We start from the raw sequence: 27306 nt of genomic DNA, 5'->3' as shown, positions 1-27306 counted from the left end.
CGAGAGAGGGAACACAAGCAGGGGGAGTGGGAGAGGAAGAAGCAGGCTCCCAGCGGAGGAGCCTGATGTGGGGCTCGATCCCATAACGCCGGGATCGCGCCCTGAGCCGAAGGCAGACGCTTAACGACCTGGGGAGTTCTCTTGACAGCACAAACACAAAGAAGGAAACCGTTTTTAACATAATGCTTTCAGAGACTCATATTCCCAATACGTAAGACTTTCCAAGAATCCCGTAGTTATCATATATAAATGGTTAATGAGATCAGAAATAATTTGAGAAAGTATTTCTTTTTTCAACTGAGATTCGCATAATTTATGGGAATCAAGGATTCCTAGATCAGGGCTTCTCAAACTTTAACTTAGACAGGGATCACCTATGGATCTTGTTAAAATCAGATTCTGATTCATGAATCTGGCATTTCTAATGAGCTCCCAGGTGGTGGCCATGTGGCTGGTTCATGGACCACATTTTGAGTAGCGAGGCTGTGGGAGTGAAGGGAGCAGAGTGGCCATAGTGGACTCTTTTCCCAGAATGGACCGAACCACCAGAGGGAATGGGAAATGAGGCATCAGTCAATTTATAGTTTCCCTTTTCTGGAATCTTCTACAATCTCCCAGGGATGTTACTGCAAACAAGGATCTATAGGCTCTTGAGACACTGGTTCATATGCTATTTGTTTCCCTTCCACTGACCCCTTTTATGTGTATATGAAGCCTGTTGAGTCCACATGTTCAGGACACCTCTCTGGTCCTCAGTTTTTTGGCAGTATCTCTCAAAACTCAAAAAGTAACAATGCAGAGCAAGCTGTGGGAAGAAAAGGCTTGTGTCTGTTTGGTCATCTGTGTATCACTCAACACCTAACCCAGCACTTGGCATATAGTAGAGGTCCGTACGTAGTTGTTGATTGAACATATGAACCAGGAGTGTGGGGCGACAGCGGCGTGCCTGCAATTTTCCGAGACCTGAGATCTGTCCAAGGTGCTGCCCTGGGGGACCATGACCTCTCAGGAGGCAATAGTGCTATCAGAGCCATGGAGACATACCACTTTCAGTGGCAATTTCTCATTTCTTCCCAGTGGCCAGTTGCATGGTAGGACATTTTTTTCTCTTAAGCACTTGTTTTTGAATTATTTTGGCTTCTTTGATGTGACTGTCAAAAGTGAGAGTATAGTAATGACCTCTTTCTCCGGCTGTGTTCAGAGATGAGCTCTCCTTTAGAATGGGGACAGTAAGGCTACAGTTGGCTGTCTTCCCTCACACTTGAGAGTGTACTCTTCAAAGAACAGAAAGTTCATGGACTACTACTTTTGCTGAGGTGTGTGGGTTTAGAGAGATGACACAGATCGAGAACACTGTCTTGGGATTTTTTTTTTTTTTCCCAAAGGGAGAAAAAGCTAACTCTCATGCTAGCTCACTGATCTTTGCTGATGACAAGATCCCCAAGCAAAGCCCTCCTGGGCTGGTTGCTTGGTGAGACTTGCTCATTCATGCCAGGGGCCCAGTGAGGCAAAAGGCTGCAGCTCGGTGAGCCCAGGGCTGGCTGTGTGAGCCATCTAGCATTTGGACCTGAAACGAGCACCGATCTAGGGGTCACAAACTTGGTTGTGTTGCTTACAAGCTGTGTGGTCTAATCTTGGTTGTGCTGCTTATAAGCTGTGTGGTCTTGGGTAAGTCTCTTAACTTCTCTGATCATCAATTTACTCATCTATAAAATGAGATTCAGAATATTACTTTGCCCAACTTCTAGATTTTGTTACGGGCGTAAAAAAAGTGCTTTAAAAATGAGAAAGTGCCATACAAATGGGAGGTGATGATATTATTCCTGTCTCTGATCCAAAAATGGGAAGCTAGAATTTAACAGACATGTTCTCATTAAAGCTGCTTCAGATGGAGTTTTGACGACAGGCCAACAGCACTTGCTTCACTGCAAGGACTGGTGCAGGAATTCACGAGCCTTGTATTAGTTGCTCTATATTATGCCATCAGTTTTTGAAGCCAATCTTCGAATGTCCTTACAGTTTCCAAAGAAAACCTTTTTACCTCAACAGAATTCTCAGTGACTGTTTCATTAGAAAACAGTTCTGTGCTGAGTACTAAGTGGGTCAGGCATTTTGCGGTATCTGTTGACTGGTGGATTCTGAGAATGGGAATCACGGCACAGACCCTAACCTGGCTTGGGGAGACTCGAGCCAGAGAAGCTGTTACATCAGGAGCTCAGGTGGAAGGGCGTTTGGGGAGCTGACTGGGATGTTGGCACATCTTCCAGAAGACCACCCGACACAGTGGAAACTCATATGGCCAGAGAGCAAGATATTAGCAGTAGTGAACAAAGTCCTCTCTGGGACACTACAGGATAAATCCTGCAGAAAGTGCAGGAAGGCAGTGGAAAGCACAGCAAAAGCACTGGTTGAGAATCAGATGATCTGAGTCTGCTTATCTGAAGTATCTTCAGTCAAGTTCTGTGACTTCACTGAGTCTCAGTGGCCTCATCTGTGAATATGGTATTTTTCTTGCCTGTTTCACAGGTATCCTGAGAAAAAACAAACATGGTCAAATATATAAACCACTGCGTAAACTCAAAAAGGAGCCATCAAATTCTGGCATTATATTTATTAGTAGTAAAACTGCTGGTGAGCTCTTGCTTTAAATGAAACCAGGATCAGCAGGCACCTTTAAAAAGGTTGCAAGGAGAGAGGTATGAAAAGGTAACGTGTGGTCTACAGAGGTTGGTAGAGAAAGGGTGGGAGACGTGCATTTTGATTCTAATTTTGATTATTCTTACCCTCTGGCTGTCCCCGTACCCAGCACCAAGGTCTCGAGCCCCGGCTTCTTTGTGCTCCAAGGAAACGCTAGCCGTGTCCACCTTTGGGTTTATCTGAGTCTTGTACTTATCTGGAGGCAGGGTTCACCTCTGAATCATAGAACGGGAGAGTTCCAGGGTTGTGATCGACCGTGTGGTTCATCTGGCCTAACCCTAAGCAGACCCTAACCCCCCGTGACCCTGGCCATTGGCCTCTGCTACACTGTGACAGCAGGAGCCTGGGAGCATGGGTGCTGAGCTGGCATCGTCCTGACCAGCCAGTGCCCAGCAGGCTCACACCTGTGAGGTCCCACTTGGTGAGCTCAGCCTGTCCCCGCACTGGGCAACTGGGCAGACGTCGCAGTGCTGGCAGTGGAGGGGGGCAGGTGGCAGGATGCTTTATATCTCCAGGTGGGGGGGGGCTGCTGTGGAGCAAAAGATCCTCCATAAAGGCTCATTACAGGCCCTCCTTGATGATGTGCAGTAATTTCTGGGGGATGGACCTGCTGCCAGTCAGCTGGCATGGGCGGCCAGAGGTGGGGCAGAGAGATTGTTCGTGCAACAATGGAAAATGGGCAGAGGTCAGAAAGCTCCATGGTCCACACAAACATGGCGACATGTGGTTTGCAGAGCTAGAATCATGGTCATGAAGGCTGCAGGGCCAAAGGAAATCCTATGAAAGCTCAAAAAACTGAGGGCCATTCACAGTAAAGGAAGAAACTGCTCATGGTAGATTTTAATCTCTCTTCCTTACCCCTCCCCTCCCCTCCCCTCCCCTGTGCAAGGAAACACTGTCTCCATTTCATTCCTTGTCAGCCCCGCCATGCTTGCCAGGACGTGCCACACGCATCACCTCCCCTGAGAGGTCCTTCCTGGCTCTCCCTTCCTCCACAACAGGGTCAGGTGCCCCTCCTTAGAGTTCCCAGAGGACCGTTGGCCATCAGTCTCCTCCATGGGATACGTGCTTTCCAGCTGTGGCAGTAACACATTAATGGCTCATGAAATGAAAATAGACCACTTCAAACAAAATGAAATAGAATGGGGGAAAAAATGAATCACACATAACAAGAGTTACTGTTGTTGCATGAAACATTTGCTTTACTTATGTATATAGAGAAGTGATATAAAATGCATTTCTTAGTGCGGGTCTCCATCAAAAAGTCTGAAAATCATAGTTCTAGAGAGTGAGTGACTTCATGCAACGACCATGGCTCACCGGAACAAGGCAGACCATCCAGTGCGTACATACCAGCTGCAAAGAGGTTGTAGAGGGGAAATAATGAAGGCCAGGACTCCATGGTTAAGCAAGTCTTCATAATTTTTTTTCCAGCCAGTGCCAGCTGTGGAGGGTACCAGGTTCTTCTCCTTCCCTTGTCCCGTGCCAAACAGAAATGCCTGGGCTATAAGACAGTCCTATAACCAACCTGGGGAACACCAAAGCCAATCTGAAATGGCAACTTATATCAAGCCAGGATTGCATTCAATTTGCTTCAATTTCAAATGTGAACAGCCTTTAATAAGATACCTCTGGGGTTGCTGTAAGGCACACCAGAAGGGATAGATCAGTCTCGGCCCTCAAGGTGCTTGTCAAGGTGGTGCTGATTAGTACAGCAGTAATGACAGAGAGACAGAGGTGCCAAATGCCATGAGATGGGAAAGAAGGGAGGTAGTGTGAGGGGAGAGAGAGAGAATGAATGAATGAAAATGTGTTGTGAGGGCCATCCAGGGGGGCATCAAAAGGGAGGAGACATTTGACACCATCTTTGAAGGGTGCGTTGGTTTGGGTTTTGATAGGAAACAGGAGGGGAAGGATGCTGAAACACCCTCTAGAGATGCCCCACCTCCCTGTCCTTCAGGGCAGACAGCTGGTCTCCCTGCAGCAGGGAGTGTAGACAGGCTTTCCGCTATCAGCCATAGTCTCAACGAGACATTCGTACATTTTCCTTGCCATCTGCTGTCCTTCGCAGCCAAGACCACGTGTATGCTGCCTTCAGAAACAGAGCTTCTGTGGCTGGTGAGAGGGGTGTGCATTTGAATGGGAGTATTAACCATAGATATTAAATATTGGACATCCAGCAACGGCAAGGTAGCTTGAAGCTGTCTGACTGGGGTATGTTTTCGTTTTTGGCTTTTTTGGTGGTTGTTAAATTACTTTGAGCCATGCCCTTCATTCACTTTTCTGTGTATCTAGTTCAGTGACACCTGCCTCCCATGTCTTTTTCGATGCCCGTGTTGTCACCTGGTATGCCTCTGTCTGGTGACATATGGGGAAATATCTTTTCTTTCACTGTGTTATATTAGAACACATGGACATTTTGTCAGAACCCTAAAAAGGGCTGTATGTCCTAAGTGTTATGTGGGACTCCACTGTGGGAGTCTAGAGACAGCTCCCAACTTGGATAGTGGATCAGGATAGAGGGGCTGGCATTCGCAATGGAAACCAATTCCCTCTGGTTTGTGTTTGTTTTCAGAGCCAACATGACGCAGAGCCGCAGCTCCTACTCCTTGAACAAACAGCTCATCATTAACATGGAGCCCCTGCAGCCCCTGCTGCCTTGCCCCAGTGAGCAAGAAGAGGAACTTCCATTGGGTGAGGGTAAGTACCCTTCCTTCCTGAAGCTGGCATCACAGGCTTACCCTGAGGGGACGAGTGAGGCACCCATCCTGGGTACCTTGATAATGGTTGGGGTGGGGGATGGAATGAGTCATAAATTGTTTCTAGTAAATAAGCTGTTTGCAGGTGTAAGACTGCATTATTTTGGGAGTTCTATCAGTTTCTCCTGGAGAAAGTCCATGGGTACAAAGCAGTCCTATAAAATTATGTTAAAGCAGTAATCGCTGTCCAGCAGGGTAGCTGCTGGCAATGTGTGGCTGTTTAAAACCAAGTTGAAATTCGTTAAAATTAAAAATTCAGTTCTAGCCACATTAGCTGCATTTCCAAGGAGTAACAGCCACATGTGGCTAATGGCTACCATCATAGAAAGGTCAGACCAAGAACATTTCCATTGCTGTTGAAAGTTCTACTGAATGGTAAGTTTTTAATTATAATTAAATTAGTGGTTGTAAAGAATTCCCCATAAGTGTCTTATACGGGTCATTCCGTTCTGCCTGAATATTTCTTCATACTTACATTCCATTTTCCATAGGCCTTTCTCTGATAGTTTTGATACAAGCTAAAATACAGACAGTCCACCTCAACCCAAAAGTTGTCGTATTTTTAAGGACTGTACTGTATGTGCATCTAGGCTTTTTTTGCTTTTGAGGACTTGACTTTCTTCAGGGAAGACTCTCCCCACATTGCTTTTGGAGACACCTCATGAGGCAAATCTCACACATGAATTTCCAAGTATATTTTAAAATGCACTCAAAATAAAGTTAGTGGAACCCTGAACACAAACATAACATGCTTTTCCTTAAGTGACCTTGGTTCCATCATCTAAAAGTTGGATACTGGGCAGTTTCAAGAGGGCGGGTCTCTCTGTCCCCAAAAGATCTCCTGCACCTGCAGTTTCGATTCAAGAGCTCTGTCCACAGGGGAGAACTCTGTAATGCGTGATGTAAGCCTGTAATGCGAGTATGGCTTGGGAGGCAAATACCCTTGGGAGAGGTAGCAGCAGCTCCTTCACACTGAACTGTACGTAATTTTAGTAAATCTTTCCCTGAAAGGAAGTTTAATGGTTAGGAGGAGAACTGGACAGCTTAGATGCCCCCAAATGCCATGGGTGGCAGGAAAGCATTGCAAAGCAGAAAGGGTGGGGCCCCAGGAGACATCCTTATCCCCAGCTGAGCCACAAGATAATGACAACGAATGGTCTTGGTATACGCATGGCCTGTACTCTTGGCCTTAACAACTAGCTGTGTAAGTTCCATGCTAAGTTAGTTTTCTTAGCCCAAGGGTCTCTGGGTCCCTGTGGCTTGTCCGTTTTCCAGCACCCTCTCTGATTTTGTATATTTTTCAACTGTGCTAAAAGTGGCTTTCATTTCTGATCCCCAGTGATTTTTCTGGGCTTCCTCTTGTAGAGAAGGAAAAATTCTTCCTCTTTGAGGTCTTTCAGCTGGACCAAGATTTAACTTCTGTAAGACAAATTAACAGGAGAAAAACCCCTCAAGTTTAATTATGTGCACACGGAGGCCCCAAAGTGAAATTGAGACCTAAAGAAATGATTAAAGCAGGAAATTTGTATACATTTTAGACGAAGAGACAATAAATTTAGGAGGAATTGACAGGACAAAGACAACAGGTGTTTGGGAACTTTAATTATGAGGGAATTCTTTTTTTTTTTAATGTTTTTTTATTATGTTAGTCACCATACAGTACATCCTGCTTTTTGATGTAAAGTTCGATGATTCATTAGTTGCGTATAACACCCAGTGGGAATTCTAAGCAGACTTTAGGCTAAGGTCTAATAGATTAGAAAAAAATAACAAGGTTTGTTTCTACAGCTTTCTTGGCTTTGAAGTCCCTATCTCTGGTTACAAGGATGTCTTTTTTTTTCTTTTTTTAAGATTTTATTTATTTATTTATTTATTTGTCCGAGAGAGAGAGAGAGAGAGAGAGAGAGAGAGAGAGAGAGCGCACAAGCTCATAAGCAGAGGGAGGGAGAAGTAGGCTCTCTGCTGAGCAAGTAGCCCGATGCCTGACCTGAGCTGAAGGCAGATGCTTAACTGAGTGAGCCACCCAGGCATCCTGACAAGGATATCTTCTTACTTCTCATTAGGGGGAGGGTGTTTTTCATAAGGCAGATTTGTTTCCCGCTCTTAGTGGGACAGAGGAGGGTCCTTGCACTGGTTGCTTACCAAGTAGCTTCAATTCAAAAAAATCAATATGCACCGTGATACATTTTGGGTGGGTTGCCCTTGACCCCTACACGCTCCTATACCTGGAATATTTGGTTTAATGGAAATCCCTTTTTCTGGGGGTCATGATTCTCCCCAGGTTGAATGGAGAAGAGGAAGGGAAAAGGAACAACCCAACTCTGGAGTTGTGACTGTGTCTTGTTTACAAAGATGGAAACCTAGATAAGAACAGAGATTCCATGGGGAATATGGAAGTCAGGCCACTCTGACCCCAGGAGTCACCCTCCAGGGTATAACAGGGAGATGGGCAAGCTTTCCCCTGGACCTTTACCCCATTCAATTAAAAGCCATTTTGCTCCATTTTCTATAAAGAGGTTCTATTGCTAAATCCTAACCTCGACTTGAACACGAATGCTGTGGACAAGAAACACATACGTTATAATTAACTGCAATAAAAAATTTTTTTCATGACATGTGATAAGAATCCATAAGCCACCTTTTCAATTTTTCCAGTTACTTTAAAGAAGAATCTTAAATTTTTCACCAGCTATAAAGTCAAACTGATAGGTTTCTCTCTTAAAAGTCCAAAATGGCTCTATAAATGTCTAATAAAACTTTTTTTATTAGGCAGTCCCCTTATGGAACATCTTGTGGGTTTTGAAGCTCAAGAAAATCCTATCAATCTCCAGGATATAGAATCGACTAGAAAAGAAGTAAAAACGACAGTATTGTTAAGTGTCCAATAGATGGAATGACCTTCTCGATCTACGGAAAGAGAGCAAAATCATTTTAGGTCCCATGAAATTCAGAGTTATGATTCCCACAGTGAACCTAGCGCTGTGTTCTTGATACCATCGTATCTCTGTTACTATTTTAGAGTCTGATTCTGCTCCAAGTGTCTTGTCTTTGAGTATCAGGCAATGGAACTTAGACAATCCATAGGGATAAATACTTATTTTATAGCTTTGTATTTCTCTGGTATATAAAGAGAAGAGAGACAGAGACCACAGCTTTAAACAATGATATCTCCACCTTTGTGGTTGGACTGTCTTTCCTGGCACATACAATGTGATGAATTTAGTTTCATCTTTGTATTTTGATATTTTCGTACTTTTTTTTGTCGGAACAAGAGCCAAACTGAAAGAAGCTAATTCCTTCATTCCTTGATGCAACATCTGTGACAAATACAACCGATACAACTGGTTGACCACACTTAGCACGTGCAGGTTGTTGTGGCTTTATAATAATGTAGACAATGTCTTCCTGAAGGCTCACAGCCTGTTGGGGAGACAAGTGAAATCACAGAGGTGCCGAGTAGGTTCTGCCTCTGCTGATGGAAAGCGTGCTCACTTTTCTGAGTGCCTCATGAGATATCAGTGCCTCAAGCTGCCTGGAGAGGATCTTGTTCCCTTTTAGTCTGATTAGAGTGTCTGACCTAGAATTGGTAGGTCAAGGAATGGGTGGGTGAGACTGGCAGGCAGAGGGAGTTGTGAGTGGTCTGGTCTACCTGCATTGGTTGCTGGTGTGGCTTTGGGGAAGAAAGGTCAGGGGAAAAGTGAAAGGCAAGGCAAAGTTAAGAAAGGACCAGGTCATGATGGGTCTCTGTGACTTGCTAGGAGAGTTTAGACTTTAACCTGAAGACACTTGGGAGGCACTGGAGGATTTCAGACGTGGAAATGGCCTGATTGGAATTATGTTTTTTATCATTGGTGGTGTAGAGAGGGCAGATTCGAGGCAGCTGTGCCTGGAGCAGAGTTTTTCAACATCAGCACCATTGACCTTCTAAGCTGGATAATTTCTTGTTGGTTGGTGACTGTCTCGAGCATTGCAGGATGTAAAGTAGCATCCTTGGCTTTTATCCAGTAGATGCCAGTAGTACCCCATCTATCTTGATAACCAAAAATGTCTCCAGGTATTGTCAGGTATCTCCTGGGGAACAAAATTGCTCCCTGGTTGAGAATCTCTGAGTTGGAGGCACAGAGATCACAGAGGAACCATTGTATAAGACCAGAAAATAGATAAACAAGGGCTGAATGAGGCAGAGGGAGCGGAACTAGGGAGGAGGCAGTGCATCCAAGCTAGTAAAGTGGTAGAGTTGTTGAGACGGGGTCACTGCTTACCCCTCAGGTGAGCAGCTTGTGGACTTCCTGTCCAGGTTCTGCCCTTGTCTCTGAGACTCTGAGAGTGAAGAGTTCAGCTTCTTTATTTTTTATTATCTTTTAAAGATTTTATTTATTTGACAGAGAGACACAGGGAGAGAGGGAACATTAGCAGGGGGAGTGGGAGAGGGAGAAGCAGGCTTCCCGCTGAGCAGGGAGACCAAAGTGGGGCTCAATCCCAGGACCCTGGGATCATGAGCCGAAGGCAGACGCTTAACAACTGAGCCACCCCCGAATTCAGCCTCTATAGATGAGACTGTTGAGGCACAGGAAGGCTTAAGTGACATGTCAGTATCACACAGGGAGTCAATAGCAAAAATGATTTCATTTAGACATTGGAGCCATTGAGAGAGTTACATACTTTGCATTGCTTTGCTGAGCTTCAGACATGGAGTGGAGGACACTTGGACCTCACTATTCCCCAGCCCTGTAGAGTGGTTCCGATTCTTGATGAGTTTCAAATCACACATTTTGGAACTGGATCCATGAACAGGTCAAGGTTGGAAGTCTGAGTTTAAAGAGTTGTCTGGTTAGGAATTTTTTAAAAAATCAAGTTGGGAGAAGAAACAAGGTCCTAACCCTGACCTTTGGAGGCACAGTCTCTGTGAGGTCCTGGGGAGATCCTGGCACCTCGTCTCACATCTGTGCTGCCATCATGACTCTCCAGGGTTATAACCACTCATTTGTCTGACAAGCTCTCTTTATTCTTCCTAGAGCTTCATGCCTCTCAAAGACAGCTGTGGAGAGCATTATTGCCCAGATTCTCCCAGTGGCGCTCTGAGAGAACGGGTGACCGCATTCATTCATATGACAGGACAGCTGGAGGATTAGCTCTGAAGTTGGCGGCGTCTGGGTAGAGAAAAAACGAAATCAGCTCCTAGGCACCACTAGGCAACAGGAAAGTTTTCAGCATTACCCCGGAGTTGCTCAGTTACAGGATCCAAGTAGATTCGTGCTAGGACAAACTTTCCGTGAGAATGGGCAAACCATTTGCAAAGTGTCACGTGGAGCTTATGAAAATTTCGGGAGAAGAAGAAAATTGAAAGTGGGAATTGTTCTGGGGAAAAGTGGCATTTTAAGGAGTCATTAATCTGAATAAAATCACTTGCCATACGGAGGTAGGGTCTCCATAGTGTAGGCAGCAAAATGCGTGGTGGAGTGTATTTTTTGTTCGAGAAAAATGCTGGACTATGGTAAAGAAAGTGAATAACATTAATCATGTGGGACTTCGTGGCTGGCAATTAGTGACACCCAGTGAACATCATTCTTGTCTACCAGAGTAACGGGGCCGGCTGGCATAAATAAATAGGCAGGAAACCATGCTTTCTTCCCGTTGGTAGAAAAAACTAAAGAGTTAAAAGTGTTTGACACCTTCCTGCTAGCAAAGCGAAAGCACAGTGGAGACACCAGAATGTTCATAAAGGAGTGTCTTCCAGGTGGTTGGATTGAGGGTGGCTTGAAGCTGCGCTTGCATGTGATTGAGAACATGTCTATGCCTGTGGAGTAGATGGAAAATGAAAGAGGTGATGGAATCGATGGAGTAGAATAGATGGAAATTAAGGAGAGTAGTAAAATTAGCTCTGCTATGCCGCCATTTAACTGTGTGTGTGTGTGTCCCTGTAAATGTGTGTTTGTGCATGTTGTTTGAGTGCATGCATGTGTCACGGATGGGGCTCTGTGTGTGGAGGGGTGAGGGTGCGTATAAAGGGTTGTTTACAGTGTTTAGCCCTAAACCTAGATTGCTTAAGATGATGTCACTGAAATTCTAGAAAGGCTGTATGTGAACCTGTGAAGAAGACATTTGAGCATATGAAAGGAGTGCTGTCCTCATCAGCAAGCATGCCATACCCTTGACCCCACCCTCTCCAGCCCAACACATAACAGGTGATCTGTGGGCCTACTGCATTTTCCCATCTTAGGGTCTTCCTTTTATTTTTATCTGAGTATAGCTGACACACAATGTTACATTATTTCAGGTGTACAGCATAGTGATTTGACAAATTTATACATTATGCTCTGCTCACCACAGGCGTAGCTACCACCTGTCACCGTACAACCCTATTACATTATCGTTGACTTTACGTTGTGCATTCTATTCCCTGATTTATTCATTTCATAACTGGAAGCCTGTGTCTCCCACCCTCCATCTATTTGGCCCAGACCTCCCCCCAACCCTCTGGCAACCATCATTTTGTTCTCTGTATTTATAGGTCTGATTCTGCTTTATGTTTGTTTGTTTGTTCATTTATTTTTTGGGATTCCATGTATGAATGAGATCATATGGTATTTGTTTTTCTCAGTCTGACTTATTTCACTTAGCATAATTCTAGGTCCATCCATGTTGTCACAAATGGCACAATTTCATCCTTTTTTATGGCCGCATAGTATATGTCTATACCACATCTTCCATATCCATTCATCCACTGGTGGACACTTAGCTTGCTTCCGTATCTGGGATATTGTAAATAATGCTGCAAGAAACCTAGGGGTGCATATATTTTCTTGAATTGGTGTTTTTGTTTCTACTGGGTAAATACCCAGTAGTGAAGCTACTTAATCATATAGTATTTCTATTTTTAATTTTTGAGGAACTTCCATGTTGTTTTCCATAGTGGCTGCACCAGTTTACGTTCTCATCTTTTTCTCTACATACTCACCAACACTTGTTATTTCTTGTCTTTTTGATTTTAGCCGTTCTGACAGGTATGAGGTGATATCTCATCGTGGTTTTGATTTGCATTTTCCTGATGATTAGTGATGTTGAGTATCTTTTCATATGCCTGTTGGCCTTCTATATGTCTTCTTCAGAAAAATGTCTATTCAAGTCCTCTGCCCATTTTTTAATTGAATTGTTTGGGTTTTTGTTGTTGAGTTATGTATGTTCTTTATACATTTTAGATACGAACCTTTTACCAGATATATTTGCAAATATCTTCTCCCATTTAGTAGATTGCCTTTTCTTTTTGTTGATAGTTTCCTTCACTGTGAAGAAGCTTTTTATTTTGATGTAATTCCAGTAGGTTATTTTTGCTTTTGTTTGTGTGTGTGTGTGTCCCTGCTTGTGCGTGTTTGTTTTGCTTTTGCTTGCTCCTAAGGAACATGTCTAGAAAAATGTTGTTATTGCCAATGTCAGAGAAATTACTGCCTGTGCTGTCTTCAAGGATTTTTATGGTTTCAAGTCTCACATTTAGGTCTCTAATCCATTTTGAGTTTTTGTTTTTGTGTATTGTATAAGAAAGTGGTCTGGTTTCATTCTTCTGCATGTCACTGTCCAGTTTTCAACACCATTTGTTGAAGAGACTGTCTTTTTTCCTGTGGGGTATTCTTGCCTCCTTTGTCATAGATTGGTTGACCATATAATCATGAGTTTATTTCTGGGGTCTCTATTCTGTTGATCTATGTGACTACTTTTTGTGCCAGTACCATGCTGTTTTGATTACTGCAGCTTTATAGTATATCTTAAAATCTGGGATTGTGATAACTCCAGTTTTGTTCTTCTTTCTCAAGATTGCTTCAGCAATCTTTATTATTATTTGTTCTAGTTCTGTGAAAGTGCTGTTGGTATTTTGATAAGGATTGCATTGCATCTGTAGATTACTTTGGGTAGTATGGACATTGTAACAATAGTAATTCTTCTGATCCATGAACATGGGATATCTTTCCATTTGCTTGTGTTGTCTTCAGTTTCTTTCATTAGTGTTTTATAGTTTTCAGATTACAGGTCTTTCACCTCTTTGGTTAAGTTTATTTCTAAGTATTTTTATCCTTTTTGGTACAATTGTAACTGTGATTGTTTTCTTAAATTCTCCTTCTGCTACTTTGTTATTAGTATCCTATTAGTACTGATTAATACCAATCCAATAACTGGGTATTAATTTTGTATCCTGCAACTTTCCTGAATTCATTTATTACTTTTAGTACTTTTTTGGTGGAGTCTTTAGGGTTTTCTATATACAGCGTCATATCATGTGCAAATAGTGATAGTCTAACTTCTTTTTTACTAATATGGATGCATTTTTAAAAATTTTAAATTTAATTTTTTTATTATGTTATGTTAGTCACCATACAAGTACTTCATTAGTTTTTGATGCAGTGTTCCATGATTCGTTGTTTGCATATAACACCCAGTGCTCATTGCAATACATGCCCTCCTTAATACCCATCACCAGACTAACCCATCCCCCCACCCCCATCCCCTCTGAAACCCTCAGTTTGTTTCCCGGAGTCCATAGTCTCTCATGGTTCATCTATACGGATGCATTTTTAAAAAGATTTATTTATATTTTATTTTAGAGAGAACAGGGAGAGAGGCAGAGGGAGACAGAGAGAGAGAGAGAGAATTCTCAAGCAGACTCCCACTAATGAGGAGCCCAACATGGGGCTTGATCCCAGGACCCTGAGATCATGACCTGAGCCAAAATCAAGAGTCAGATGCTTAACTGACTGAGTCACCGAAGTGCCCCAATATGGATGCATTTTATTTCTTGTCTGATTGCTGTGGCTAGGACTTCCAGTACTATGTTGAATAAAAGTAGCAAGAGTGGATGTCCTTGTCTTGTTGCTGATCTTAGAGAAACAGCTCTCAGTTTTTCTCCACTGAGTAGCTGTGGGTTTGTAATTTATGGCCTTTATTATGTTGAGGTATGTTCCCTCTAACCCACTTTGTTGAGAGTTTTTATCATGAACCGATGTTGAGTTTTGTCAAATGCTTTTTCGGGCATCTATGAGATGATCATATGATTTTTATCCTTTATTTTCTTAATGTGGTGTATCACATTGATTGATTGGCAGTTATTTTATCATCCTTGCATCCCCAGAATAAATCCCACATGATCATGGTAAATGACTCTTTTAATGTAGTGTTAAATGTGGTTTGCTAATATTTATGTTGAGGATTTTTTTTAATCTATGTTCATCAGAGATATTGGCCTATAGTTTTCTTTTTATGTCTTATCTTTGGCTTTTGTATCAGGGTAATACTGGCCTCATAGAATACATTTGGAAGCTTTCCCTTCTCTTCTATCTTTTTGAATAATTTCAGGAAAATAGGTATAAACTCTTCTTTCAGTGTTTTATGGGATTCACCTGTGAATCCATCTGGTCCTAGACTTTTATTTTTTGGTAGGTTTTTGATTACCAGTTAAATTTTGCTATTAGCGATCAGTCTGTTCAGATTTTCTATTTCTTTCTGGTTCAGTTTTGGAAGACTGTTTATAGGAATTTATCCATTTTTTCTAGGTTGTCCAGTTTGTTGGCATTTAATTTTTTGTAGTATTCTCTTGTAATCTTTTGTATTTCTGTGGTGTCAGTTGTTACTTTTCTGTTGTTTCTAATTTTATTAATTTGGGTCCTTTCTCTTTTTCCCTTGGCGGGTCTGGCTAAAGGTTCATCAATTTTGTGGATCTTTTCAAAGAACCAGCTTTTGGTTTCATTGACCTTTCCTATTGTTTTTTAGTCTCTCTTTCATTCTCTGATCTTTATTATTTCCTTCTACTCACTTTTCACTTGTTTTTTCTTCTTTTTCTAGTTGCTTTAGGTGTAAGGTTAGATTGTTTGAGGATTTTCTTGTTTCTCGAGGTGGGCTTGTATCACTGTGTATTTCCCTTTCAGAATTGCTTTTGCTGCATTTCCAAAATATAGACTGTTGTGTTTTCATTTTCATTTATATTTTAAAAATTTCTTTGATTGCTTTGTTGACCCACTGGTGGTTTAGTATCATATTGTTTAGCTTGCATATGGTTGTGTTTTTTACAGTTTTTTTTTTCTTCTTATTGATTTCTAGTTTTATACCATTGTGGTCAGAAAAGATGTGTGGCATGATTTCAGTATTCTTAAATTTATTGAGATTTGTTTTGTGGCCTAACATCAAAATGTTTCATGTGCACTTGGAAAGAATGTGTATTCTTTTGTTTTTGTATAGAATGTTCTGTATATATGTTATGTCCATGTGGTCTAATGTGTCATTCAAAGACACTGATTTTCTTCCTGGGTGCTCTGTCCATTGATGTAAGTCGGGTATTAAAAGACTCCTACTCCTATTGTATTACCATAAATTTCTCTCTTTATGTCTGTTAATATTTGCTTTATAAATTTAGGTGTTCCAGTATTGGGTGCATAGGTATTTACAATTGTTATATCCCTTTGTTGGATTGATCCCTTTAACATTATATAATGCCCTTGTCTCTTACACAGTCTTTGTTTGAAAGTCTATTTTGTCTGATGTAAGTATTGCTACTGCAGCTCTTGGTTTTTTTCCACTTGCACAGTAAATGTTTTCCATCCCTTCACTTTCAGTCTGCATGTGTCATTAGATCCAAGGTGAGTCTCTTTGTAGGCAACATACAGATGGATCTTTTTTTTTTTTCCCATTCCACTCTGTGTGTGTGTGTCTTTCAACATCATACAAGGCAGAGCCAGTCATATACTAACACAGTTGCTCCAGTCACATCACTGGTGAAGTCTCTAATAGCCCAAGGCTGCTATGGTTATGCTGCTTGTGAATTCCTTTTTCCACTCTCCACTGAGTCTAGTCCTCTTCCTGCTGATCAGATGTGACAGTTCTCCCTCTTTTCTTCTTTGTGGAGTTCCATAGCTATGGCTCAGACAAATGTACCATCTTCTCATGGCTTTGGTGTCTTCCCTGCCATTTTCCCCCTTGTGCTAAGTAATTTCTTCCCTTGGCTTAGGGTAGGTCAGGATGTGCATTAGGAGTAATGTGCTGGGTTTTTTGGAGATTTCTTTTATGTTGTATTCTATCAAACAGTAGGAGTTGTTCATAAATCCTATGGAACCACATTTGCCCTTGTGGTTACTGCTACCTGGTGACAGCAGACCAATTAGCACCAGCTGTAATTGCACTTGTACCTGCCACAGGGTTTGTGCTTACTATTTGTTTTTATTTTATTATAAAACTGATTATGATCTAGAAAATTTAGATACTACTAAAACAGAAAAAAATCACCTCCCAGATTGTCCCACTTCATAGAGGCAATCAATGTAAATGTGTTAGCAGTTTCCTTCCCTATCCGTTGTAATGCCATGCAACCATCTCTTGTGTATGGTTTTTGAAATTCCTGCTTTGTTTGCTTAATGTTGAAAACATTAGCGCATGAAGATACACCATAAATTGAACCTTAGGTCAAACAATTGGTAACACATTTAACACAAATGCAGATAAATGGATTAATATCCTGAATAAGAAGGCACTCCTAAAAAGGCTCTTTCAAGCATCATTTTAGCATTGCCCAAGTTTGGGTTCTCCTGAACTTCCTCATTTAATGGCACCCCCAGTTTCCCTCTGCTGATAGATACACAGCAGCCAAACCTGGTTCTGTAGGAGTCAGGAGCCTCCACAGAGCAGAAGAAAGCGTCTGGGTTTATTTATAACTGCAGCATTAGATTGGCCAAGTCAAAGTTCAGAATTTGTTATCACATCTATTGAATTCTGGAAGAAGGAACCACAGTTTGGGGCGGGGTAGGGTAGGAGATGCCAAGCACAATGCAGGGGCCAAGATAAAGGCCTGAGTGAGCTCCTCCAATTCACATTTGTGAGCTCCTCAAAAAGTTTCCACCTTCCCTTTCTGTGCTTTTCTTTGGGGTTGGTTTCCATCTTTGGAACTTTGGTTTCTGGTATTTACTGGCCGCTCAAGGACTCCTAGGAAGTTTGTTCACTTGAAGGAGATCTTTGAAATTTGAAGTATTTACCCTGCTGTAAGGAAGCTAAATGCCTTGGTTCCAATGCCATTTAAGTGCATTTTTTTAAAAGATTTATTTATTCGACAGAGACAGAGACAGCCAGCGAGAGAGGGAACACAAGCAGGGGGAGTGGGAGAGGAAGAAGCAGGCTCATAGCGGAGGAGCCTGATGTGGGGCTCGATCCCAGAACGCCAGGATCACGCCCTGAGCCGAAGGCAGACGCTTAACCGCTGTGCCACCCAGGCGCCCCCATTTAAGTGCATTTTATCTTGCAAGGATTTTATATTTTACATCATAAGACACCAACAGCATGCCTCATTTCAGTTCTATTGTTGGCTAATTCCATGAACTGTTCATTTTATGAATTACCGTATTCCTCAGTGTAAGCATAGCCTTGCTTTGGGTAATGGCTCTGTGTCTGCACTGATGCCTTGGACAAGTGGGGACATATGCAGTCTGGTCTTGGCACCTCGCACCAGTCAGGGGACCATAGACAAGATGCTCCATCTTTCAGAGCCTCATTTTTCTTGGCTGATAAGGTAAGAAGAGTGGGCTTGAATACCTCTCAACTACTTTCTAGCTCTAAACTTGATTCTTTTGCTTAATATCAACATCAAATTCCAAGACTATGGCATTCGGCCTTTTACAATGAGAATAGGAACTTGGGGACAGGAATGTTTTTCACCCCTTTTGGGGGCTAGAGGATGGTCTAGCACAGATATCAGCAAACTATGGCCTGTGGCTGGCCTAATGCCCCCCCCCCTTTTTTGTTCCTGGCCCACGAGCTAATGGTTACATTTTAAATGATTATATAAGTACCTACATAATATCCTTGATTTTACTTCTTGGCTGATAAAGCATCAAATTTGCTGTCTGGGCCTTTAGAAGAGAAGTTTGCCAGTTCCTGATCTAGCCCCCCCCCCTTGGTATTCTACACACGAGAAAGCCCAGAGAGGGGAGACAGTTTGCCCAAAGTCACTAGCTGGCTAATCCCGGGGTGGCAATCAGGTCCTGGTTGTCAGATTCCTGGCCCGGATACCTTAGACGACATCAGACACACCTCAAATGACTAAAACAGAACCAGTCACTGAAGGACTGCATTTATTTTCATAATTCATTTGACATAATTGAAAAAGAGATGACTTTTATAAGTGCAGGGAGTCTGTGATTCAGAGGAGCTGCTGTAAGGTTGGGGCGGGGCTTGAGCCTTGGGTTTTCGATCACAGCGTGCCAGGACCTAGGGACTCCTTGGAGACCTCGAGCACACTGGAGAGCGCCACCTCGCCTTGGAACAGGGACAGAGTGGGTGCCACACCAGGCAGACGTCCTTGGAGGGGAAAGCCCAGACTTTGAGCAGGAAGCGTGTTGCCTTCTGGGAATCACATTCTGATTTTAAAGTTGAGTTTGTTAAATAAGGAATGGCTCACTTTGGGCCAAGTTCTAATTACTCGTTTGCTCACTACTCCGTGTGAAGGATCTCTGATTCATTAGTGAAAGCCGTTCAGTACAGAACTTCCCAAATCGCGCTCCTGCTCAGGTTGGAGCTTGGCTGCTGTATTTGAGGAGTAGTAATTAATTGCTTTAAAGGATTCAGCTGGGGTGGAAAAAAATCTGTCAGTCAAGTGTCCCATGAAGTAATCCGGTCATGGTCTCTGAGGGTTGGGATGTGAGCCAGGGGAGAGCGTAAGTGTGAGTAGTCGTGACAGCCAGAGTGTGGTCTGCGGTGGAGGGACATTTTGCTTGGCACGTAGACAAGTAAGTGCTCCCATCACGTCCCTAAGAAACCGCAGGAGGGGAAAAGTGAAAATGGTACTAAACCATTGTCATTCGGAAGATGCATTCCAGATCAGCACTGGGTTCTGTTTTCCAGCGTTTTTGCTAGTGGTTTGGTCGTGTTAAATCAAAGTTCTTTGTGATACCCAGGCTTAGACTGAGGCAGGATCTCACAGAATCTCCCTCCCTCCCTGCTTTTCCTTGAAGACCCAGAATTAGGTGGAAGAGAGCGTTGGGCCAGATCTACTCTTGTAGCTAGAGCTGTAATGGTAGGTCCCTGGCAATATGGGCAGTATGGGCAGGGTTCAGGAAAGAGGCTCTGGTTGTTTTATTTTTAAATCATTTTTAACGGTTTGAGCATATTAAAATTTTTAGTGTCTGCGGCAATGGTATATGTTGGCACAGTTAGAGGAAGAGAGTCGTATAAGGAAATTATAATATGTTCATGGAATAGTAAGGATAACATGTTCTAAGTTGATTTTCTGATCTCAGAAGTTTCTGGATTCTATGACACAGTAAAAAAATAGGTAACAAAAACAGAAGAGAAAAGGCTCTGGTCAGTTGGCACAGGCTAGATGTTGGAGGTGTCCACTGGACGGCATGTCCAATGCCATCTACAGTGGGGGTAAGCCTCTTGCGGTGTTTGGCTAATGGTGAGTTGGGGGTCCTAGAGCCATGGCTTCCAGGTGGGGGGCATGCATGGCCCGCTGGGGTGGAGGAGGAAACAATTCAGACTTCTATTAGTGTTTTACTTTTATCACCTTCTAGGAAGTTCCTATTATGTAACTTTTCTGATGGACATACTGCTTGAAGACAGCTGTGTATGTATCTAATTTACAAACATATATGCATTTATTTCTAAGTATGCACCAGCATTTCCCACCCACCCCATCCTCCAAATAGGTCCAGATACAACTGGTGTAGATCTTCCAGATGAGTCTACAAGGAAGAACAGGGCATGTTTTCGAAACTCTGAAATCTCTGTTCATGCCAAAACCGCAGATTCCTAAAATAGACGTGAGATCTGTGCGCTCTAGTTACGGTGGTGACACGCCATTCTACATGCTTTTGGGCTTTCACGCTGGCAAAGCAGGGTGAGTCACCCAAGCACAGGCTGGGCCTCTGTCAAGCTACGTGGCAGGTGCTGTGTCACTCCCACCAAAGTCTCTGTGGTAGCCCCGCGTCCCTGACTTACAAGGGGGCCAGATCCACGTTCTGAGTGTGCACAGGACACAGCCTTAGTGGGGGCTCTCTGGTGCTGGGAGTATTGGCTAAAGAGAGAGAGAGGGACTGTGTTCATTTCATTCATTCATTCGTGTGTTCCTTCATTCATTCAAGAAGCGTGTCATATCTGGTACGTGCTGGACACTGATATGACTTGGATCTCACTTACTCTCTCATAAAACGAGATGAGAGGATTTCTGTGTTTCTTCACCACTCTGGCTGTTCTTGCATAACGCTCTCCCCAAATTGCTGCTGTTCTTAAAAATGTGCTTTTGAATCATCTGTCAGTGCTCTGGGAAACAAAAAGGATGCAACATGTTCTTAAATGTGGCTAATGAAACAATAAGCACGGGGCCCAATGATCTATAAAAGCAGGGTTACAGTTTTTCCCCTTTCTTTCTGTGAGTTGCAAATTGCCGGCATAAAATTGAAAATTGATAGCAGCTAGCTAGTTTAAAAGGGAATATAAAATGAATGTTTCCCCACTTGAAAGAGCCCTCACATCCTTTAACGCCTCCTTTTAGCAGAGAGGTCCAATTTGGAAACTTTTTAAACCCCCAAACCTCCACTTCAGCATAGGAAATGTGAAAATGGGCAGATGCTTTGGCTCAAAGGGAAATAAATAGGGATTCAGGACGACCCACTTGATCATCTGAACATAGACTAGATTTTGTGGTTAAAGGAAGGAGTATCCATATTCGAAAATTAGAGTGTCCCTTGTGATCTGTGGGCTTGTCAGTCCCTGCCTGAGCCCCTCTGCACAATTTTGCCTCTGAATACAGGCTCAGCCTCACCCTGACTCTACAGCCCGGACCTGGTGGGGGGTCAGAGGGGGGGCACTGAGAAGCTGAAGCACTGTGCTCTGGATCAGGCTCCAAGCCTTGCTCTGTTGCTCTGCCCTTCTCCTTCTGGTCCTCATGCCAGCCTTGCTCCTTTTCCTGAGTCTCTGCCCTGGTGCTGCCCTGGTACTCTATTCCCCTAGGACCTTAATGGCCCCTCTCTCTGGGACTAGGCCACACTCCCAGCCCCGACCCTGGTGGTCGGGGAGGCCTTGCCCTGTTCTTTGGATTAACAACCTGCATGGATCTCCCTTCCTGTCTTCTATTAGGGCCATGTTCCATTCCTTCCCGGACCGGACTCTTTCCTAGCACTTGCCCCATCCTGAATAGAGGAGTCTGGTTTTATTTTATTTTTAAAAAAGATTTATTTATTTTAGAGCATGTGGAGGACAGGGCAGAGGGAGAGAAGCTTTAAGCAGACTCCCCGCTGAGTGCGGAGCCTGACGCAAGGCTCCATCTCACAACCCAGGAGACCATGACCTGAGCTGAAACCAAGAGTCAGACACTTAACAGATGTTTGACTGAGCCACCCAGGTGCCCCCAGGAGTCTGATTTTAAAAGCCCATGTCCTGTGATTGTTCTCCCCCCCACTACCCAGTGGTCATAAGATACTAAATTGTCAAATCCATCTGCAAAATCCTATTCACTTTAACCTTTCAAATATATCCCAGAATCCTGGCCACTGTACCACCCCAGCTGCAGCCATTCTGACTCTTGGATAAACAGTATCTCTGCTTCTACTCTAATCCCTCTCCCCCACCCATATTTCCCACACAGCAGGCAGGTGATATTTTATAAATGGAACTCAGATCTAGTTATGATAAAAACTAAGCTCCTTGCTCTGGTCTACACTTTGCCCCCCACCTATCCTTAGACCATTTCCTGCTCTCCTCTTGAATCTCTGTGTTCCCATAATACTGGTCCTCCTGTTCCCCTCGAATACAAGGAGAACAGTGAGCTCGTTGTTACCTCAGGACATTTGCACAAGCTTTTTCATCTACCTAGAAGAGCTTTTCCTCTGGTCTTCATAAGGCTGGCTGTTTCTTTTAAGTCTTAGCTCAGATTTCAGCTCCTTGGAAAGTCTTCTCTAACTACCCAATTCTGTTAGTTTTCCCAGCCTACCCATTTATTCTCTTTCATGTCGTCACCCTGGGTGGTTAGCACTACTGAACACTTGTTAATTATTTGTCTTATTCGTGAACTGTCTCCCTTCACTAAAATGTCTGCTCCATAAGAGTGGACTTTGCCTGCCTTGCCCTCACATTATCACCAGCACTTAGAGATGCTCTGACACGTAGTAGGAGCTAAATTAATACTTGGCAAATTAGCAAATGAATGTATGATTTCTAACTGCAACCAAGACAGCCTTTCTTTATATAAGAGAAGGCATATAAGGAGAATATTCTCCTGCGATTATGTTTTACTGGAAGCCAAGCGTGTTTTGTAGTGTTTTGTTTTGTTTTGTTTTATCTGAAATCAAAAGCCATACCATAGTCGTGGTAGAAAATTTGGAAAATACAGAAACCACAAATAAAAGTATAAAAGTATCTGCCATCTTTTATGTTCAAACTGTGGTTTAATGTGTATAATCCATTCATATATTCTTAAACATAGAATTACACAAGAGATGATATTTCGTAATCTGCTTTTTCATTAATATCACAGAAGCATTCCCTATGATATTAAGTATTCTTCCACAATTTTAATTTTAATGGACATACATCATTCTATCACATAAATGTACAAAGATATCTCTTACTCCCCCACCTCCCACCAAATTCCATATGAGTGTATCTTATCGTAGCCTTATAAAACTGAGTATAACAATTTTTTAAAAATCTTTGATAATGTAAAAGGCAAAACTTAGAGTGGCTGGGCTTGCAATTACTGACCAATCGTGTTTCCCTTTTTGAGCACGTAACTAGAATGCATATGAAAGAGGCCCTTGGCTCAAGGTGTGTTGGGCAGAAGGGTTGGGTCCTGCCACCTCCAGCTTTTTGATTACACAGCGCCTACACAGGGAGCCCATGGGTCCAGAAGAGTCTTTTTTTTTTTTTTCCCCTCCGCACGAGGAGATACAGATGCTTTGTTCCTGAATACCATCCGCAAAGCTGTTGAGGAAAAATGGAGAAAAAAAATTAGAGCTCCATTTATTAATGCAGCTGAGTTTAATTTCCTTTACTCTGAGAAAAATGGCTTATCTATAATGGTGACTTGTGCCTGGAGGGAGTGAAATAATAAAATAGAAGTGGTGAGAAAACAAATTCATTCTGTCCAGAGACAAAGGCACTAGATTCTTGGTAGAAAGTACTTAACACAGACCAAGGGAGGCTGTTCTGTTTGGAGCCTGTAAGGCCAGTGTTGTCACCCCTTTCTTCCAGGGAAATCTCTGGGGGGCTGACCTGGCATCTGACAAAGTGTACTATCCATAGATTGTCTTTCTGGATCTAAGTCCTGGAACATCAGGGAACCTTAAGCCTGGGGTTCAACCAGGATATAAGGAGAACACTGTGTTTATATGAGGAAGAATCCAAATTATAGGTAGCCTTGGTCAGCAAGATGGCTTGAATTCTGCAAGGGAGACCCTTATGTCTGCTTCTGAAGAATGTGGTGAAGTTGTGAAATTTCTAGTCCCTGTCCAACCTCTGTGGGAGATTTCTGCTGGCTTCATCTATGGACAGCTTTGGAAGGTTCCCCTTTGAGTTACCAGCATCCCTAGTGGGGGAACTGTTAAGTATCCAGGCCCTGTCTTTGTTCATAGGGCTTTTTTGTTTGTTGGTTTTGGTTTTCTTTGGTTGTTTTTAAATCTAACTTTTATTTATTTATAGGGAGTGAGAGAGAGCACACAAGCAGGGGGTGGGGCAGAAAGAGAGGGGGAGAGAGAGAGAATCTCAAGCAGTCTCCATGCTCAGCACGGAGCCTGACGTGGGGCCTAATCCCAAGACCCCAAGATCATGACCTGAGCCGAAATCAAGAGTTGGATGCTTAACTGACTGAGCCACCCTGGCGCCCCTATTCACAGAGTTCTAAGAACACCTTGGGACAGCGAATAAGGTAGACAGGGGATGGAGAGTTACACTGCTGCATTATCTATGGTTGGCTTGCTGGATAGTGACTCCCATGAGGCTCCTTGGTGCTGTCAGCGGCTGGTACTGATCGGAATTTCGGGTCCCTTTATGTCACCCTCTCCTCTACTCATGCGCTCTTTGATTCTCCTCTATTCAGAGCTCTATTCAGAGTATGGATTCTTTTGTCCGGTCTGCAGGTGGGGAAGGTCTTTCTGTCTTGGATTTATGACATTAGTGGTCATGGATTTGTGAAATTAGTGGTCAAAGTATTTGTGGTCATTGTTTTATTGATGGGTGGGTTAGGTGTGCTCTCCGGGCCAAGGATCAAGAAAAGGCCTCCAGGAATTCTGCGTGGAAGGAGAAACCTATCAAATAACATTTCAGAATATTATCTTACCCTGATTAGAGACAGTAAAGCTTGCTCTCGCTAGTGTTTGGAGAGAGACAAGGCAGCGACGTGGAGAGACCCGTGAACTTAGAATAACAAGACTGGGACTCCAGGTGCAGGGTTTTCGCTGACCAGGGTGACCTTGACCTCCTCTCTGTTTCTCTTACGTTAGCCTCCATACGGAGCACTCAGCCCCGCACTGCCATCCTGAACGGTCAGCTGCTTATTGGCCACCTGTGCCTGGGGGCCACACAATAGCTCACACCTCACACCTAACACATCACACTTAAGGGATTTACAGCTATGCTCTTGTTCTCTTCCTTCCCCAAGTCCTGGTCTCAAAACTGCTCCTGCTGATTGGTTAGTGACATGACCATCTACACAGTTGCCCAGCCAGAGACCTGGAAGCCAGCTTTGCCCTGTTACCCCTCCTCGTGCCCCCACCCCCTGAGTCACCAGAGTCCGTTCCACCGAGGAAGGAACTCCAGGGTTTGCCCCCAGCTCTTCAGTCTGCTGCCGCAGCTTCATTTCAGGACCCCGTTTCTCTTGCTCACAACGTAGCAGTGTGTTCCGTATTGATGAACAAAGGAAGTGTCAGCAGAGCAGTATCTGATGGGTTCTTCCCTGATCTCTTGGTCTCGGTTTCTCTGCCTTTATTTAGAAATCATCACCGGCAGCCCCAGCAGACAGTGGGCTCTGCCTCCCCGCCTCTCTCCCTCTCCCCCGTGCACGGCTTGCATAAGCCGCCTATTTAGAGATGCCACGCTTCTCCGTGTATGTGACGGCCAGGAAAACAGATGGAGGAGCCCTTATGCTCGAGTGCTCTGCAGCCATGGAGTTCCTACGAAGAGTATTCGCTTTCCCCGCAGTGCTGCTGTGGAGAGCCCAGCTGTGCTGTTTGGATTCTATTCTGTTTGCAACTATATTCTCCAGAGGGTTTTTATTTGGCTTTTGTCCCACCACTACATGCTGACGCCTGGCCCCACAGAGCAGTATTCTCATTTTACAGGCAGGAAAACACTCAGGGAATGCCTCGTTCTGATAAGGGGACTAAGACGTGTATTATGAGTATCCAATATGCCAAAGCATCTTATACATGTTTAGAGTTTCTTTCATGTCCGTTATAATAGTTTGAGACTCATGACTCTTTCTTTCCAATGGACAGGACAGACATTGTTGCCTCACTTTACAAATGAGGAAACTGAACTCTACAGATGATTGACTATGTAGCCAAAAGGCCCTGTTTCGGTGTTGGGAAGTGCCTCCATTTCTCCTCACTGAACACCCAAGAATATACTCGTCATCTCGCAAATATACTATTAAAATATTTTATATCATTGTTATTATGTCAATAAAAATATTAGAAAAGCCCTCTATGGTATGTGATAGTCCCAAGGACTCTTAATTATGGATATTTAAAGTCTAAATTTATTACAAAGTACATTTACATGTACGTAATACTTTTTATCTTTTTAATCGGAGTTAAGAGCAAAAATTTTGGTGATTCTCCACAACTTTTTTAACCAAATCCACTACACCTGTGAAATCTGTTATCAAAACCTCTAAGGTACGGGATATTGATGATGCTAGAGTAGAAAGCATTTATTAAATGCCTACTACATATCAGGCACCCAGTTATGTAAGTGCCAATATCATTACCGTTTTATAAGACTGAAAACGAATGTATTTCAATAAGCTTGTGTCGCTTTCCCACAGGGACAGGGATGGTCAGGTAGACGCTTCACAACCAGCAATACTGCTTCCCTACTGTTTGGGGAGAGATAACCAGAAATGCTAGAGACAGATGGTTGACAGAAGGAAGAGAATCCAGACTGTTGAAAATCCTGTCTTCCCCTTGGAAGAGAAAGGAATGAGCCCCCACTGGGAAGAAAAGTCACCAACACTTCCCGAATAGTTCTGTGTCAGGCACTGATCGCAGCTTGCCACACATTCACCTCATTAATCCTCACAACAACCCTGGGAGGCATTGCCTTTGCTCATTTTACAGGCATGGAAACTGAGGCTCAGAGATCAGAGACAGGCCAGCCAGGATTAGAACCCAGAGCCTGTGCTTTAAGCCTTGCTTTCTACAACTGCTTCGAAAGTTCTAGTCCGTGGGCCAGGAACCGGCACTACACTAGGCAGCCGCTGTGCATGAGCTCGTGGTCCTAGCGTCCATGAGGGAGTACGGTCTCTATCTCACGCTTGCACCCGGGCTCCCAGTCACCCACAAAGCAGAGGCGAGCGTGCTGCCTTGTGCCAAGTCGGTGTCAAGAAGGTTGTCCCAGAAGTAGACACGGAATTGAGGCCTGCGAACACCTCTTATCATTGAACCTTTCTCCCTCGATTTTGGCTTCTGCTTGGTCTTACAGTATTTCTGACATCTTATTACGGCAAATCGATTCCCCTCTTCACGCATTCTCAGCTTTCTTTAGCCTCTTGTCACTGCCCAGACGCGCACTCCTGGATTCTTCAAACAGATGAATCTGACCAGGGAAGGGTATTCAAGGGCGTCCAAATGTTGCACTTGTTGATACCGTTCTTCTGAGCACGGTGCCTTGA

At 43.4% G+C, this 27306-nt stretch overlaps 1 protein-coding gene across 3 annotated transcripts in view; it reads left to right on the top strand.

Moving 5' to 3' along the window:
* FRMD3 (FERM domain containing 3) overlaps positions 1–27306 on the top strand; it is a 295847-nt gene that overhangs the window by 232292 nt on the left and 36249 nt on the right. For all 3 annotated transcript variants that reach the window (XM_044391132.3, XM_026518786.4, XM_057305659.1), the window contains exon 13: positions 5273–5397. In XM_044391132.3, coding sequence (XP_044247067.2) covers positions 5273–5397 — 125 coding nt within the window. The remainder of the gene's footprint in view (positions 1–5272; positions 5398–27306) is intronic.

The sequence above is a fragment of the Ursus arctos genome, unplaced genomic scaffold (assembly GCF_023065955.2).
Source record: "Ursus arctos isolate Adak ecotype North America unplaced genomic scaffold, UrsArc2.0 scaffold_33, whole genome shotgun sequence".
NCBI classification, from domain to species: domain Eukaryota; kingdom Metazoa; phylum Chordata; class Mammalia; order Carnivora; family Ursidae; genus Ursus; species Ursus arctos.
The sequence above is the reverse complement of the archived record's forward strand: the minus strand, read 5'-3'. Positions and strand labels throughout refer to the sequence as shown.